This window comes from Poeciliopsis prolifica, unplaced genomic scaffold (assembly GCF_027474105.1).
Source record: "Poeciliopsis prolifica strain line A6 unplaced genomic scaffold, Auburn_PproV2 SCAFFOLD006, whole genome shotgun sequence".
In the NCBI taxonomy this organism is placed as follows: Eukaryota; Metazoa; Chordata; class Actinopteri; order Cyprinodontiformes; family Poeciliidae; genus Poeciliopsis; species Poeciliopsis prolifica.
Genome location: NW_026562381.1, coordinates 15,117,245 through 15,135,885, shown reverse-complemented (window position 1 = coordinate 15,135,885; position 18,641 = coordinate 15,117,245). Strand labels below are relative to the sequence as shown.

Below are 18,641 nucleotides of genomic sequence, written 5' to 3'. Positions count from 1 at the left end.
AGCTCAGACAGATGCTGCTGATAAAGAAAACACAATCAGCGTTCAACAAAGGAAGCGAGGAAAAAGCTATTAACACCTTTCTCCTGAATTCCTCAAACCCCTTAGTTCACTTCCACCCCACAGGCCTTTTGGCTCCTGACAGCGTGAATATGTTATTTTAGTTGACAGAGTTAAATAAAGGTTTAAAAAAGAAAACAGTTCTCCTTCTGTTTCAGGCTCTGAGGCTGTTTTGGCCCTTAACAGAGCCCTGGATCAGAGGAAGCTTCCATGCGGCCCTAATTTTACATTTCAAAAATATAAAGCCTGTGCTGTGGTTTATGTGTAAGTACATGGTGAAGAACCAATTGGATTTTTTTTCAGGGAAATATGAACCATCAAGCGTGCCCAACACGCAGTTTATAATAATGTGGTAGAAAATGGGCAAAAAAGAGAGAAAGAACCTGAGCTAGAGGGCAAGAGTAAAAATATAGTGGAGGAAAAATATAAAATGTGATTAAGTTATTATATTAAGATTAAAACCTGACCATTACAGTTTTTGAAAAGAGAAACCAGAACTAGAGCCCAAATACCATCAGGGGCCTCGAATAAATACTTTTTACAACAAACTATAGATTTAATATGTTTTAAATTTGTTCAGTAAGAATGGGACTGCTCTTAAATTTAGTTTGGCAAGGTTAGATTAAAAAAAAATAATTTTAAAAGCTCCTAATTGACAGTATAGAGAAATTAAGTTTATTCTTTAAAAGGGGAAAGGCAAGAGCAGACATCATTTAAGGAAGGCAGATGTGTGTCCTTCCTTTAGGATCTTTGGTATGTGTTCAATATGCATCAACAGGCATTAGTGGTATACATAGACCGCCTTGGCTGTGTGGTAGTTTTAGGTGAAATTAGAACAGTAGTCTTTAGGGACTTAGACTATAAACTGTAAATTCATTAACAAGTTGAAACACTAGTGCTATAGAGAATACATATGAAGATCTATGATTACCGTTATTGAAGCTAAGCACTAATTCCTGACTTAAGATACAAAGAATGTCAATTCTAATAATTAAATTTTTGTTTTAATCTAAATTTTTGTTTTTCATCCAAATGAACCATTCCTTTAGTTTATTTAATTTTTGTTCTTCCATTTATTTATCGTAACAGTTAAATTTCAGAAGGAACAACACTTCTCTCTTCTACCCCCCCACCCAAATAAGAGGCCCAACTATACGCCTCACCCACACACACACACAGCCACACACACACATACGTAGACATAATCATAACACAGTGTGGCCTCAGTGCAGGTGCGATCCCACATGGCTCTTTCCAAAACAAAAATTGCCTGAGGGTCTGGTGGAACAACACCTGAATCCCTCGTATAGAAGTTAATGAGGAGCAGAAAGTTTGCACTTCCAACATTTTTATAAATGAAAAAAACGTCAATTATAATTATTATTGAATTATTGTTTTGTGCTTTACACACTAATTTTTATTTGGTGATATGATTTGAATCACACTCCAATCTGGTCAGAAGTGTGTTACCTACCGCTTCCCTATTCTTGCTCGTTCTTCCTTTTTTTCACTGGTTACGGGAGAGTAGGGCTGCAACAATAAGTGCATATTGATGGAGACAGAAGGAACAGAGAAAAGAAAACAAAACGGCCACCTGACGAAACACTCAGTGTGAAGGGGGCTTACCGTGAATGTCCATTTCCTCAAGCAGGTGACATCCATCGAGAAGGCTGAGCCCTCGCAATCCCTCGTCCATCAGATGCTCCGTGTTATAGTTTCCTTTTTTTGTCTTTAAATATGTTGTTTTTCTCTTTTCCTCAAAATGTACCACTTGTGATTTTGTCAGTGGTCGGCTTTACCAGGCGTGAAACTCCCCGGTGCTAAAATTCTTTAGCAAACAAACGGCCAAAAATCTCTGATGCTCCTCTGGGTGGATCCGTCCTGAGATTAATGGTACTATTCTTCTTTCCAGAGCCTTCCCGCACCGTACTTTCAATTATTTTTTTCTTCACCAAAATGTCGCTGGTGCAGCAGCTTCATACATGCCAAGCATCACTCATCAATCTCAGGTGTGCCACCAGCCCAGATGAAACACTTGGGCTGGTGACTGATATTGTTATGAGAAAGCCATAGTAAATTATTACTACAGTTTTGGTGTAAAAGATTTTTCTGTTTTGGTTTAAAAGCTCCAAAAGTTTTGACACATCTCAGGTTTTCAGGGAGTTTGTTCCAAAGTTGCTACTTCAGACTGTGACTAACTTATTTGTACGTATTGGAAAGCTTATGCTAAGAGATGTTGTAATAAGGCCTAATCTGTGGTAGGGGGAACTCATAAGCCTCTTTCACAAAAACATTTTGGTTTAAAAACCTGCAAATTTGACCTCTGACCTCCCTTGGCCATTCATAAATTACAAGTGGATATGGTGTTATCCCAAAAAGGTATCAAAACATAAGCAAGAGTCAGGTGACAGAGCATGGTATTGATGTTGTCAGTTTAATTAGTTTTAATGATTCTTTTGAGCTTTTATATAGTATATTTATATCTAATTATGATGCATTTTCTTTGTTTTGTAGTGTTTGATCTGATATATTTATTGTATTTATTGACAACATTTTAGTAGTTTTAAACTTGTCTGGTGTATAATCAGTTACTCTACAATTTATTATTTTTTAAAAGTTGAAACATTAAGTTCTAACTCTATCCTCAGGACAATAGATACAATTTTGTCCTTATTTTTATTTGAAAGATGAAAACATTGCGATACAAAAATAAAACAACTGTCAAGGAGCCAAAACATCTTAAATTATTGCTGCTTCTATTTTCATAAGCAGCCATGTTTCGACGTAGGTGTTCAGTGACCGTAGCAGACAGCCTTAATCAACAGTTTCTCCTGATGCTTCCAGTTTTCTAGAAACTGGAATAGTAACTATGGAGAAGAGAAACAAACTTCTGTGTTATTTTATGTGGGGAAATTTCAATTTCATGCCAAATATTCCAGATCATTAAGCTGAACTGTATATTTTATATGTTTTTTTATATATTTTAACTGTTATATTTCCAAAGTAAAACCTTATATAACATGAAGAGACTTCTACGAATTAAATTCACCCAGGATCAAAATGATACATTGAGGCTGAAATGCACACATACACCTCTAATGTGTATGAGTGTTTATTTGGATATGTGTCTTCAGGGTTTGGTGTGTTGCAATTTTTGATTTCTTCATGTTGTCAAACAGGTTCTACTGAAGTAATATATTAATTCTCCAGAAATTTAGACTCTCACATGTTTTTGTGTGCCAGGCATTTGATGTTTTACCTTATTTAAATAGAAAAACATCCATCTAGAGATAATTTATTGTTGAAATATCAGATATTTTCCCTCTGCTCATTTTGTCTGGACTTTAATATGGTGACGAAAGCTCACACGGTTTCAATTTCATCATCACACTCCTTTGCAGAGCCTAAATTCCTCTGCTGGGAGCACAAGCATGCTCACGTTCATCCACGGCTCAGGCACTCGACTCTGCTATTTATGATCATGTGCCATGCTTCCGTTCTCTCCCGCCCGCATGACGCTCCTCCCTCCGTGCTTAACCTCACCTCCTCTCTTTAACCTCCCCTCTCACTCGCCTTGTAATCTTAAATAGGTTTCACATGGAGTTGTGGTCAGGCCTTGTTTCTCTTGGCCGAGGCATGTCACTGCAGACACTTCCTCTCAACCTTTTTGGAGGATGAAATGTTTTATTTCTGGTCGAGGCTTCAGGCTCTGCACTCCACCACCCCCAACATTGTTTGATTTAAAGATTACTTAATTTCCTCTCTAGAAATTGAATGCAACACATCCCTGTATTTTTTAAATTTTCTTAAACTCTGGATGGCGGTAATATGTTGTTCTTTGGGCATATTTTAGGAGAATGATTCCTGTAAAGCATAAAGTTTTCCACTAAAGCCAAAATAATCCCTGGCATTAAATATTTGAACCTAAAGTTTTCTGTTTTTCTTTCCCATCTTCCTGCATTAATATAATTTTGGAAAGTGTTGTTTCAGGGTGACGCCTTGAACATTCACTTGATTAAAGAAATTATATCCATAATTTCCTGTACTGCAAACTCTGAAAACTGAGATTATACCAAAAGATCTGATTACGGGATGTTTCTTCTTCTGTGGTTTTATAGTTTCTAATCTTAAAGCTGTGTTTTAGCTGCAACTTCTAAGGGTTGAATGACTGAATTTTTGCTAAGCACACATGTATGTGTTTACTCAACACTTCCCAAGAATGCAAGTCTTTGCAAGCAGTCTGACATGTCCATGTAGCGTGTGCATGCAGAGTGAGCTGAAGGGGAAGTATGTGTTTGTGTTTGCGTATGCATGCATGGTTGCGAAAACATTTCTTTCAAAACTTGGATTAATAAACCAAATGCAAATGATTGCATGAGTGTTTGCACACATGTAGTTCTTTATGTGTCAGCCAGGGCGTGTGCACCGTAGGTTATGTGTAAAGGACTTGTAGAGTGATGGAGGAGAGGTTTTTGTTGGGAGGCGGAGCAGAGGGGGAGTTGTCGGAGCTCGCTCCTGTAAATGTAACCGTTTGTGTGCGCAAGAAAGGGGCTGCGGGAGGAGTGGATGTGGCCCGCCATAGACACAAGGGCGGATTGATAGTAAACACACACTCCAGGTCTAGTGGATCTGCAGCCAGCAGTCTGGGTAACAAGCCCTTCATTAAGGCCGTCTGATACACTCACTGAGCGCCTTTGTTGAAGTAGGAAGCGAAAAGTACACCAGACAGATTTGACCTGAGAACGTTGGTATGTGCTGCCAGAAGTCACAAGCTTTTCCCCCTCTCATTCCACCTTGAGAAGGATTTATTTTTGTCATGCTGAACAGGTTGTCCTCTAACTGGTGCAGCTTCTTACCTCCTCCGGGTAAAATATTGCAGGCAAAAATACATATTTGCAGTCTTCTTGCAAATAATTCTAGGGTTTTACCTAGCAGAATGCAGTAAAAGTTACTACATCTTGGAAATACTGAAACACTTCGCACACCTTTGCTTCTTCATAAGTATTTAGTTGGGAAAGAAAAACCCAGGTGCTTCTGATCAGATGTATTTGGCTTATAAATGTGCAGCTGTATAAAAGCAGGAGTTTTGCTGCTCCATAGTCACATCTTTTCACAGAGAGAAAGGCTGTTGATAAATGTTGACAAATTTAAAATAGCTGCCAAACTTTCCATCAGATTCCCCTTAAATCTGCGAAACGATTCTGGAACAGTAAACTTTGATCCAAATCATGCATTTATCTGTTAAGCATGGCAGAGAAAGCGTTCACTGCAAAAACACAAAATCTTACCAAGTATTTTTGATCTAGTTTTTGAGTGCTGATATCTTGAGAGAAGTCAAGACTAACATACAAGTAAAATTTTAAGTAACATTTCTATAATTTGCTGAAATGATTTCAGCAAGATATTAGAAGCTTGTTTCAGGTAAATAGTTTCTCAATATTTATTTTAAAATGTATTACTGCAGTTCCACTTGGACATTATTTCACTTATATTAAGATATTTTACCCTTTTTATAAGTGAAATAAAAAGCACTAATTCATCAGCATTTTAGGTCAAAATAATCATTGACCTAAAATAATCTCCTGAATCTTCATGAAAAGTTACTTGTTTGTTAATTTGATCTTATTTCAAGTACACTTAGATGTTTGATTTGTTGCGTTGTTTGTGATGAGTAAAACTTGTTGCGCAACCACAGCTTCCAAAACAACCAGAACTCTTGTTCTTATTACTCCTTGAGAAATAGAAGAATCAAAGGGTTTCAGTGGTCCAGTCAAAGCCCAATCCTCAATCTGATTGAAATGCTGTGGTAAATTCTCAACCTGCATAGAAACAAATTTCTTCAAACCTTATAACCTCGTTTGAGATTGAGTCAATTATACAGTTGAATCATAGGGTGTACGTAGTTGCTTAAAACCAGCTTTTCTGTTTTATTATTGTGTAATAAGTAATGTGGAATCTTCTGTGTGCTTGAAGATATATTTTGGTGTTTTTAGAACCTGGTATTAGAGGATAGAGAAAGAGGGTGTATACTCTTTTCATTCAAACTCTTTCTTATTTCCTGCTGAATGTTTTGTTACTATTTCCTCTTGTTTTAAACATTCTGGTTGAGAGTTGTCTTATCTTGCAACAACAGGACCTCCCATGCAGACCTCAACATGCTGCCATGTATCACTTTGTGCCTCCAGTGTCTTCTTTTCAGCTCAATATTGCTGTGTGTAGTGAAGCAGCATGATGTAGGGTGTAGCTGTGACTGTAGTCCAGTGACCAGCAGAGCATAAAGGCTGCTGTTGTATTCAGGGTTCTGGGTTGTGGCTCCCTATTGGCTGGAGCAGCAACAGCCTGCGGCACTGAGCGAAAATCAGCCCAGTTTCATTTCATAACCTCATTAAAATGACTTCAGTGTCCAAACTCCAACATTCAGGCCAAAGTACAAGCTATAAATTAGATGATAATATAGAAAAGTTTCCAAAAACCTTGCTCGGCACATTTGTCATTAGTTAAACTTGAACTAAGCGGCAATTGGGCCTAAATATCTGGCTGACTCTTTCACATTTGTGGTGCAAAAAAGTAACATTTGATATTAAATTATATAGACCTAAATTAATATAAACTTTCATTAAATATTATAAATATTATTAAATTAGTCAGATTTGCATTATTTAAAGAAATCTTGGTGGGAAGTAGAGAGCAGCCTTTGCAAAACCAAATCTTTTGTAGTAAAATGTGTCAGTTACTTCATGTGGTTTTGCTGTTTTCTACCCCAGATTCGGAAGCTGATAATGAAGGAAATAACTTCCTGTTATGACGAAGCATCCATCCATCCATCCATCCATCCATCCATCCATCCATCCATCCATCCATCCATCCATGCATCCATGTTTATAGTTTCCATCTTGAAGTGTCTGGAAGGATTTCAGACACTTTAAATGAATTCAAAATAAAAATTAAATATAAAAACTCAGAACTCTAAATTTCTATCTGAGAAAGTTTTAAATTTTTACGATTGTGTAGAAATTCTGTAAATACTTAGATTCACATCAGACATAAGAAAATAGAATGACAGACTTTTGTTATAATCTGTTGTAATATATATATATATATATATATATAATATATATATATATATATATATATATATATATATAAGTGAAAATGTTGAAGATATTTCTGTTTACAGTAAATTGATGGAATGACGGCAGCATTAGGGTACAAGGTGTTACTTTGGTTTTTGCTGTATCATCAAAATTTTCTCTTGGCCTTTAACTTCTATCCTCATCATGACTCAGCAGGTTTTACCTTCAAACTGAGAGGCTCTTGATTACTTTTTTTGAAATTTGCTTTGCTTTATGCCTGGCTGCGTGCCACCAGCAGAAGCTTGGTGTTCGCCCACCAGAGAGCCGTCAGCGCAGTGCATCGCTTCAGCCCGCTCCATATATTTAAGTGATTGCTGACAGAATTTATGACAGCACTGAAAAATGAAGTCTGCATTGCAATAACATTAAAATAGAGAGTTCTGCAATTTATTTGGCCTGACACCAGTCAGCAATCTTTGCCACAGACGACACACGCACACATACCATTTCTGTGCATTTGCAGTTTTCTCTCTCCCTCCAATTTTCCGTCACAAGAGCATGGGGGGCCCATCTTTAGGGGTATCAAGGTAATGCTGGGCTTTTGGCTGAGTTCAGGAATGCCTTCACATCTACAAACAGCCCGGCTCTTTGCTCGTCCTGTTTGCCTTTGTGGCTTGGTGTTTTTTAAGGTCCGTACGAGCAAACACTCAGCAGGAAACACTGAGTTGTTGATCGGCCTCGCAGATCAGGATGAATGTGAGGGCTTGTGTGTGTTTCTCAAACACCATTTGTGTATTTCAGATAACTTTTTATTAAACCTGATGAGCATGGTACAAAACAGTCAAATGCGCTCCACCGCCGCTTGCAGAAGTTTCTGCATAAATAAGAAATTGCAGTTTGATTGTGCGGCAGTGTTTGTCTGTTCCTGTTTGTGGATGTTGCTTGGAAACTTTATGAACTCTCATTGTTCAACATGTGGCATCTCTCTCAGTCGCCACTCTGCATTTGTAAACAGGCGGCGGGGATGCATAGCCTCATTGTTTTGCATCATTATTACTGACAGGCCTAAATGACTTGAATGATGGGAAGCTCTTATACAAAATTAACCCAGCCCTGCGTGTTTACCCTGCCTGAATCGTGCAGCTCATTGGCTTGAAACAGAAGAAAGGGGGAAACAGGCCTCTCACATCCTGACATCTGCAAAGCACCTGTCCCGAGACGTGCATGCTGTGAGCATTCTTGAGTGCGTTCAGACCTCCATCTCCTCCTGCTTTACTCTCTGGGTTTGGAAAAGTGCCTTGATCGTCATGTGCTTTAACAATTGACAGTGTTTTTTCCTGTCTCTGACATGTTCGTTGTCCAACTCTGGTAGGGATGGCTGAGTATTTCACTCGAGGATCATTTTAGGGTACTTCTAAAAGAATTTTGTTCATCACCAACCATTTTGATGCATCTGCCTTACATTTAAGACAAAAAGCTATAAAACCAGAAGCTGTCACAACATCGCCTCTTTCTGCATTAGAAACAGACAAATTCGCAGTCATACTGAACTACGTTTTTAACGTTTTTGCCAAAAAACTTTATTGCATTTACTGAAATTTTTTGGGATTGACCAGCCCAAAAGTGGTGCATAATTATGAAGTTAAACAGAAACGATTTTCAGTCAGTTGATACTTAATAGAAACACCTTTTGCTGCATGTTTTGTTGAGTCTTGGGGTTTTTGTTCACATCTAGAGACTAATAATTGTGTCATAAACCTCATTCTCAGTTAGATTGGACGTATCCTGGTAAAAATCAGCTCCTTTTTCTACACTTTGCTTTCTAAAACGAGTCTGGACCTTCAGCTATTCAGAAATAATTGCATCCTGCAGATGTGAACTCTGTTGAGGTTTTAAGCTGTTGGATTTGATTTTACCCAATTGATAATGTTAACGGTGACATATGTAATACACGAGCTCAATCGTAAAGGAAGCTATACTATAAAACCAACCGAACATTTTAGTGCAGTCCCCCACTGCAAAGAGAGAAGTGCCTAGCCAAAGACATGGCTGTTAATGAGAGCTGCAGGCTTAACATGCAATACAATCTCTTAAATATTCCTCTTGATCAAACTTTAATTGCTCAATATTTGGAAGTGTGACCAACATGGACTCCAACCCTATACAAGTAGATTACAATTTCTAAAGCAGAAATTGTAATCTGTTTGTGAATATATCATTATTCACAACTTCTCCTTCTGTTCACTGTTTGGGCCAGTTGAAATTCAACTGTAAAAATTTAGGTTAATGGGAAAAATCACAGACAAAACACTGATGGGAGATGATAATCGAGGATCTATGTAGGAAAGCAATGGCCAGGCTGGATTGGATTGGAGTTTTGATGGGAGGTTTTTCCACAGAGTCTCAATTAGATTTTGTTTGAGCCTGATCTAACTCCATAGTACACTTTAGCTTTACCAAGACAGCCTAACATTTGACCATTTGTTGAATGATTTTGTGCATCCCCTGAATGTATCCTAAGAATGGTACAAATTTGACTGACCAGCACAAAGAGTTCATAAATGGCTGCAAATATTGTTGAAGAAATAGTAATTCTTGCCCTAATCTGTTTGCTGAGAATAGCCTAACAATTAGTCCTAGAATTAAATACCTCTTCTTTAATTGTAGCTAAATTTAAAGACCCATTTTACTTTTCAAATCTGGTTTGATTTACAGATCTGTTTTCTAAAGGCACAAGACTATTTTTGGCCATGCAAAAGTAAATTTATATTCATAAAAATGAAATAGAATTTTGCATTCTTATTTTTGTTTTTAATAACCAATGTAACTTAAGGATTTTGCCAGCAAGATACTTAACATTAACTTTGCAAATGGCTGTATAATCTGTGCACAATAGTGAGTGTAGTTTGGTGAATGTGTCAGTAATGTAAAGCACTTTGAGTTGTCGAGACTAGAAAAGCACTATAGAAATCCAGTTCTGTAACCTCACTCCACTTTAAACTTGAGCAGACAAGGAGGTATATTCCTGGGAGTTCTCCACTAATGTGGAGACTAAATTACACACAAGGATTATTCTATTTTCTAATTAGGGTCACTTCAGAAGGCAATTGTAATTTTTTCAAATTCAGGTATGTAGAAGATGACAAAGACGTATTTGTTTCTTTAATTTAAAATTAAATTGTTGTATTATAATTTTATATGAGCATATTCCACTGGATGTAACTGAATTTTTTTGTTTGTTGCTCAGCCTTTTATAGCTCCATGCCTGTTGTAAACCGCAGCTCTGTGTTGTGAACTCGATCACATGACGCGGTGAAGTTGACCGCTCAGCCTGACAGCTGAATGTCTGTGCCTGTTTCCTGTCCCAGATAACAGCAGTATGCAGAGAGGCTGCCCTCCTGGCCCTGCAGGAGGACATCAAAGCTGCACACATCGAGGCCAAACACTTTGAAAGTGCCCTGAACACAGTGAAGCCTCGAATCCCCGACTCGCTCGTCCAGTCGTACGTCAGCTATCAGCAGCAGCACAGCGGCTTCTGTTTCTTCTGACAACGCCACTCTGGACCCTATGACACTGCAGTGGCATACATATTCACTTGCATTCTATGTAAACATGCAAAATAAAACTGGATATATATTAAAAAGTAGTCATGAATGCTGAAGTCCTGTTTTTGTGACAATATCTTTGTGTAATTCTGTTTCATGTTTGATAAGAAAAATATTTGACGATACTTTACAGTAACTTTCAAAAGTACTTTAGGGCTTTTATTGTGATTTTATCTGATAGACAATGTAGTACATAGCAGTGAACTTAGAAGGAAAATACATAGTTTTCAACATTTTTCATATAATCTGAAACGTGTCACTTGCATTTGTGTCATTTAAATTTTGTGTTATTAAAATAAAATGTCAATTTCCATCAACCTAAGCACATCATCCCCAACAGTGAAACGTGATGATGCCGTGTTATTCTTTTTTCCAGCAGGGTCAGGGCTGAGTTGATGGGAAGATTGATGAGGTAAATGTAGGAGAATCCTGGAAATAAAAACTATCAGGGGACTGTACAAATAATGTAGAGACTGGGATCCAGTCTCTAGATTATGTGTGTGTGTGTGTATGCATAATCTGTGAGGTTTATTTTATTTTATTGCTCATATTCAGTTATTTCATGCATTTAATAAAAAAAATAACCAGCTTAAACTTCCTGGTGCGTTTCTGCTTCCTAAACTTTGCTTCGTGGAGCTGCAGATCAGAATCCACGGGGGAGAAAAACGGTCACGGCTGGTATATTCATCTCATCCATACGTGGAAAATAGGCTAATTGCTGTAATCGTGAGATTTCCGTCCGCACTTCCGACCACTAAGAGTTGGGATCCAGGCGGCCATCTGTCGCGGGATTTGCAGTATCACCAAGAGGCTGGATTTTTACATCCACTCATTACTGCGCCACAAACTCGCTTCAACTCTCAGCTTAAAGCCTATAGGTATTTTTATGTTTTGTTTGTTGTTTTCCCCCCTCCCAAGCATTTGCTGACCCGAATTGGCGCCCGGGGTCATCCATCTATTGATTTTTCCATTTGAATGGGATAAATTGACTTTGTATTGAACTTCCTTTTCTCATGGATCCGGATGTAGCGCATCCGCGACACCAATCAAAGCAGACAGTCAGGAACAGAGGAGGAGGGGAGAGGAGGGGGCTGGTGGCAGCAGAGAGGCGCAGAGGGGGGCAGAGTCTTTCCCCCTGGCTGTGGGCTGCTTTTTTTTTTTTTTTTCTTCTTAAGGTGGTCTCAGACTAACCCGTTTCGACCTGCTACTAGAAAAAAATAATCAGCACATTAACGGAACTTCAGCATGATGCATAAAACTCACCTCCACGCAACCTCCACGCATTTCATTTCCTGTGAAGCCCTGCATGAATACGCAATGGGAACATTGTAGAGTTCAGAAGACATCCTGTTGATGTGTTCCCCCAAAAACCTGTTGGGAAAGTCACGCAAATGAAGTCTGAGCTGTTTAAAGGGAACAATGACAGAGAAAACTACGACTGTGGGATTGAATGTGGATTTTCAATGCTACACCTGACAAAATGCAAAGTTTTTCTTTTTTTAACGTGTCTTGAATTAGCAGCATCTGTTAGCGGACTACTTCTTTACCTGAAGAAACTCTTTCTGTAATCATGTTTGTTATATTTTCACTTTTACATCTTAGTATTTCATTAGTTTGTAAGCAATTAACGTAAAAATGAACAGAAATGAAAGTTTAATATCACTCTGAATGTAATAAAACTACAAATTAAAAAAAAAATGCCAGAGCTGGTACAAAAGTTCTAAAAATGTTTAAATTATGCAGCAAATATTAGCAGAAAGATTATATAAATAAACCACCCGGGATGCTCATTACATAACTATTAGTCATATTAGCCTCATTCATGTCATTAATCATAACAATCGGAAAGTAGTTGTTTCTGACGCTGCCTGGTCCTCCTCCTCCTCCTCTTCCTCTTCCTCCTCAGCTCAGAATGGAAAACCCGTTCCACCTTAACTCAGCGCGCCCTCTCTCTCCATCGGCCGGCCTTCCACATCTGCCCAATGAATCAGGAGCGGATGCGGTGTATCCTTTTTCAGAGCCGTGAATGGTCAATGGGAGTTGGCTTGTGGAGCAAACACAGAGCGCTTCGTTCCCATTCATTCAGAGCAGAACAGGCCCACAGAGCTGGAGGGAGCGCACAGAGGACGCAGCGTTTTCTTTTTCCTGCTCCTTCCTCCGCACCGCCGCGCAGATTGAACTAGAAATAAAGGCCAGAACGCAATCGGTGCTCCCAGCAGTGTTGGATATAAGCCTCCTGGACGTGTTTTTTATTTTTCTCCGTCTCTGCAACTCTTCCAACCGGACTCCTTTAACTCGCAAGATCGGCCTCCACAAGTGCGTAGCAGCTCCCCACGAGTGACTTGTGTCTTTTCTTCATCAGAGCTCCGCCGTGGATTTATGCATGCGCACCCAGCGCTGAACTTTTTCTCCACGCAGACACCGAAAACAAAAGGAATAACGCAGTAAAAGGGATACTTTCGAGCCTGGATTATCAAACTTAATGTTAAGCGTTAGACCTCGCAGTCCGCGTTTGGACATTGACCTCTTCCTGTTGGATGGAGTTTTGCTAGATTGTTTGGTTGATGGATTCCACGTTATGGATGCTTGCATATAGGTAAGCGCTCTCCTGTCGGGTTTTTTTTGAGTCACTTATGTTGCGTTTTCGGTTATTTGTTGGTCGACTAAAGCGCAGGAAGCACGCTGGGCTCCGATCTGAACGTCCAGGCACAGTTGCGTACGAATGCTCGGACTTAACGTAACATTTTCACGGTGATTTTGGTTGATGGATCTCCATGCCCGTGTCGCTCCGTGACTGCGCTGTAATAAACACCCCTCCCCCACCCACGGCGGTTGTTTTCATTCATAAGTTCCTCCGTGTCTCTGGAAGCGTCCTGATCTCTTGACTCCCGAGTGTTTTCCACGGGATCCTGTTTTTATCGCTCCGTCCTGCTCAGATAAACGCGCTTTGCGTCGATCATCCAAACGAGGTGCGCGAATTCACGCAGGAGAGCAGACCACGAAAGAGTCTATTTATTTGCCAAACAGCCAAAAATCGATTTTTTAGTGTGCTGAGTTGAGCTCATGTGTTTTTGTGTCTGTCCTGCTGCCTTTCGGCCTCCTGCAGGTTGACGTTTGCTTCAGAACACCCTGAAGGCTAAAACTCAAATTCCTGCCCGTATTTATGGTGTAAACATGCACATCAGGGGAAATATTTGCACTATAATAACTCTCAAAATCTACTTTGCCAGAACACATTTTAACCCTTCATCCCTCCCAAACTGAATGCATTTGCCCTGACCTTATTTATTCCCAATGCTGTAGTTTTGCCCCCCATGTCTCTGAGCTTCTCCTCGGTGTTGTAATAGAATACTAAGTGAGGCAGCTCATTTAGTTCCCTTGGATCGTGTCCTCATTTCGTCGCTGCGCTGCATTTAAATGTTAACTAGTCATAGAAATGTAAATGAGGAGGGAAGTGTTTGTAGAGCCTGTTGAAGTTTGGATCTGTGTGTGTTGGGAAGAAAAGTCTCAAAGTCTCGTTAATACTCAACTTTTCCTCCTCACTTCACCAGATCAGAAGTTAAGGACTGTGTAAAGGAGAAATATGGACTTGACAGAATTTAATCCTGTTTTTATGACGCAATTTGGTAATAATGATAATAAGATGACAGCACAGTGTTTAACTAGAATTGTGTTTAGCTCTTCTTCCATAACGGCACTGTTTGTTTTTGAGTGTGAGCTCAATCTGATCGCATCTCCTCTGTCCTTTTTCTCTCTCTGGTCTCTTTTCCGGACAGGTTTTCCAATGCATGTCCACGGTGAATGTCGGAAGTGGTGATCCCCCCAGATGGAGCTCCAAAGTCAACATGGCCCCGCCGGATCATTAGTGGTGATCCAGCAGCCTTCCCTCGACACCCGGCAGAGGTCGGATTACGAGCGGGAGCTCCAGCATGCCGCCATTCTCTCCCTGGAACAAATCAAGGCCATCCGCTCCAGCAATGAGTACACAGAGGGGCCCTCAGTGGCACGGAGGCCCCCAGCGCCCCGTGTGGCCCCCAGGCCCCAGGATAAGCAAGAAAGGACCCATGAGGTCATCCTCGTCAATGTGAACAACAACTATGAGCGCCAGCCGTCGGGTCACCACCACGGTGGGGGTGGCATGGTGGTGGTGGCCTCGGGGCCGCAGTACGGAGGCCCCCGGGCCCCGGGACTCAGCCGCTCCACCAGCACAGGAAGTGCTGCCAGCTCAGGGAGCAACAGCAGCGCCTCCTCTGAGCAGGGACTCCTCACACGCTCCCCCCCAATGAGACCCGGTGTGGGCCTGCAGCACCACCACCGGGCAGAGCGGCCCATTCGGACTCAGCCCAAACCCAAACCCCTGCTACAGCCGCAGCAAGGACCTCACCTCCACCAGCCGCCCCCGGAGGCTCCGCTCAAGCCCCCGACCAAAGGGAAATCGGACTTTGGGGTTGCAGCCGTCGCCGCTGGCCACCAGTTTATCTGCGAGCGTTGTGGGAAGTGCAAGTGCAGCGACTGCACGGCCCCCAGGAGCCTGCCCTCGTGTCTGGCCTGCAACGGCCAGTGCCTGTGCTCGGCGGAGAGCGCGCTGGAGCACGGCACGTGCATGTGCCTGGTCAAAGGCATCTTCTACCACTGCTCCAACGACGACGAGGGGGACTCATGCGCTGACCACCCCTGCTCGCTGTCGCGCTCCCACTGCTGCTCCCGCTTCCTGTGCATGGGATTAATGTCGGTACTCTTCCCCTGTCTGCTATGCTACCCACCTGTCAAGGGCTGTCTGAAGGCGTGCCAGGGCTGCTATGACCGGGTCAACAGGCCTGGCTGTCGCTGCAAGAACTCCAACACTGTGTATTGTAAACTGGAGAGCTGGGCTCCACAGAGCCAGGAGAAACCTTCCTGATCGCTTCCTGTGAGTGCGTGCAGGACGTTCCCGATGTGGATCATATGACAGTAAAAACAGTGACAGACACAGATTAATGTTTATCAAGCACCTCCCACATGACTCCTCTCCTGGCTGCAGAACACGAAGGAGCTACAAAGGAGTAACGAAAACCACTCAAATATTTTTCATTTTTTTGCTTTTCTCTGGATCAGGACCATGTTTTTACAGACCAGTGTTTGCCTTAATTCTTTCTCTGTCTGTCCCCCAGCTCCCTGAATAACACTATTTTTTTATTCTAATTAAAAATGAAAAAAGTGCTTCTTCCGTTTGAGGCTGGCAGTTTCTTCCGGTCTGTGCCTGTTGGGGGCTGCCTCCCACCAAATCTGTGAAGGACGATCTGTTTTAGGGCGATTATGTAGCTGTTACCTGGTGTTCGTAGCAGACAGGTTTGTTGCTGCCACAGTAACGCCGTGGCTCCTCTGCTTGTGTTGCATTAACAAAAGCACATCCATCTCATAGTATTCTCCACTTGGATATGTTTCTCCTTCCACCCATCTGGACTGTTCACACTCATTCTGTGGCATTTTCCCATGTTTATTTTTTATTTGTGTAAATTGTATGCTCCGTAAGAGGAATTTTGGCTATTTTAAAAAAAAAAAAGAAAAAAATGTCTGTCAAACATTTTTTTTTGTTGTAAAAAAATATTTATTATGTGAAGCTCTATTATTTTATGATATTTATTGCAAGAGACAGTCTTAAATTTACTCATGTCTGAATATAACAAAATATCAAAAATACTTACTGAAAATTAAAGGGTGGCACAAAAGAAAACTATGTTAACTTTAATGCAGAAAATATATTAATTAATGAAAAATATGGCGCTGTGTGGTGTCTTGATTGAGAAAATGGGACTTGTAACTGATTTTGAAAAGTTTTCTGGATTTGTGTTTGTGGGTGTGTGTGTGCGTGTGTGTGTGTTTGTGGTGTTTGTGAGGGGGTTTTCTGGCAAAACAAGAGCAACATGCACAAACATCTTGCAACTTGAAAAGCAACTGTTGACATTCTCAGAAAGGCTTTTTTGATCTGATTCTCCACAGTAGGCTTAAAATTTAAACAGTACAGGTCTCTAAAATGATGAGCTTAGCATCTCTACTTTATTCTTTTGCATAAACTCTGTGGGTCGCTTACACCAGCCAAACGAGTCACCACAAAACTATGCTCTGTAGTTTATTCCTGAAACTTTAGTGCGGCTATATTGGGCTATTCCCAATTTCCCAAATGGTCTCCACGTTGCAGGAAGGCCTTGCAGGAATAAGGGCGACCATTACGAGTAGCTGGAGCCACCTGTTCAAAGATAATAAACCCAGGCTATCAATGCTTTGCTTTTATGGCACGGTTCCTGCACTAAAGGCAACGACAGGAGCCAATCCAGCCACCTCCCAGACTCGAGTACCCCCTACTCCTGTTTTTTTTTTTTTTTTTTTTTTTTTGTCATTGAATTTATCACTTTGGAAGTCCGTTGACCCCTCCAGCCCCCACAGCTACTAACTGACACCCACACACTTCTGCACCTCCGGGCCCCTAGGGAATGAGATCATCACTTTGAGTGTTGGTTGGTCAGGAAGAAGCAACAGCAGTTTGGGAAGCGTACACTTCACCCTGGAAATTCCTCTGGGAACGGGACAGAAATGTCCTCCAGCTGGATTTGTGACATAGTGGTGATTTTGCTCTACATGAAGCATGTCTGGGGATCTTTGGATTCAGCACTTTAGAAATTAATGGTTCTTCTTGAAACTAAAACCCAAGTAGACAGGAAGTGTCTTGTTTTGTTGCTCAGACTCAAATCCCCCCTCCCCAAACGGGCCCTTCTCTCCTCAGTGTGCTTTTGGTGGAATGTACCTTTTGTTGCCTTGAATAGTTAAAGAGTGGATTAGCGATTTGTCAATTTCCTGCTACCTTTCAGTCTGGTAATTTGAGCCCCCCATTTGCTCCTGGCTTCTGGGTGATAGCAAACAATAGGAGGCCTCTTTTTTCTTTTTTTCAGGTTTCACTGTAGTTCCTCTGTACGGATTTAGGGTTGGGGGTGTATGGAGGAGATCTAAACTGTACTCAAGAGTCGGTAGACAGGAAGGCTGTCTTTACAAAGCATTTTCCAACCTAAGTGAAAACAATACTTATTTTAAAATCTTTAATCAGGTCAACTGTGAAGTCTAAGGAGTAAGAGTTTGTAACAACATCAGGGAAAATAAATGCTAAACAATTTTCTCAGTAAATATGTTCCAAATTCACCCCATATGTTGGCAACAGTCTATGTAATCCATACTTGCTGAATTTGAAAATAATGAATCCCATAAAGTAGGCTTTGTGTAGTTAAATAGAATAAAAAGAACTCTTGAACACTTGAAGAAGAAACTATTATTTACTGATAAGTATTTTGAAGAAAAAAACAACAACTTGTATAAATTAACAGGGGTTGTAATCATCAGGATATCACACTAGACGATTTTCATAATAGGTTATAGGTATGTAACCATTTGCACTGGTCATAGAAGTATAACCAGTGTTTTTAAGCATATGAATGTTTGAAGAGAGCATTGCTAAATTCATATTCTGAAATTGGGAAAGACATTTACCCACAATCAAGGAAAAGAGTCGGTGTTCCTTGCAAAACGAATAATAGAAGAGATACCAGGACTCATGGAGAACTTGAGAAAGACCTAAAAACATAACTGGAACATGTAATATACTCAACTGCAATGAGTTTTGTGCACTTTCATTGCTCAAGACTCAACCACTGAAGAAAAAACATGTTCAAATTGCTCCAGATGCTGACTTAAACAATACATCAATAGTGCAAAAACATAGTCTGGTCAGATGAGACCAAAATTGATTTAGATGTTCATTCACACATTAACCATAAGCATACTAATATTGAGAATATTATGGTGCAGGGCAGTCTTTGAGCATATAGCTCAGACATATGATTTAAGAAGAAGCTGAAGGTGTTCACTACTTATTATCTCC

At 40.6% G+C, this 18,641-nt stretch overlaps 2 protein-coding genes across 2 annotated transcripts in view; both read left to right on the top strand.

The window, feature by feature from the left end:
* Positions 1 to 10,776, top strand: part of LOC129360497 (ribosome biogenesis protein SPATA5-like) — a 110,110-nt gene extending 99,334 nt beyond the window's left edge. The window contains exon 16 of the mRNA XM_055030776.1: positions 10,499 to 10,776. Coding sequence (XP_054886751.1) covers positions 10,499 to 10,678 — 180 coding nt within the window. The 3' untranslated portion in view covers positions 10,679 to 10,776. The remainder of the gene's footprint in view (positions 1 to 10,498) is intronic.
* Positions 10,777 to 12,989: 2,213 nt separating this feature from the next.
* Positions 12,990 to 16,493, top strand: LOC129360501 (protein sprouty homolog 1-like). The gene is made up of 2 exons (XM_055030785.1): positions 12,990 to 13,331; positions 14,512 to 16,493. The coding sequence occupies exon 2, from the start codon at positions 14,562 to 14,564 to the stop codon at positions 15,633 to 15,635; it is 1,074 nt and encodes a 357-aa protein (XP_054886760.1). The 5' UTR covers positions 12,990 to 13,331; positions 14,512 to 14,561; the 3' UTR covers positions 15,636 to 16,493.
* The last annotated feature ends 2,148 nt before the right edge of the window (positions 16,494 to 18,641 follow it).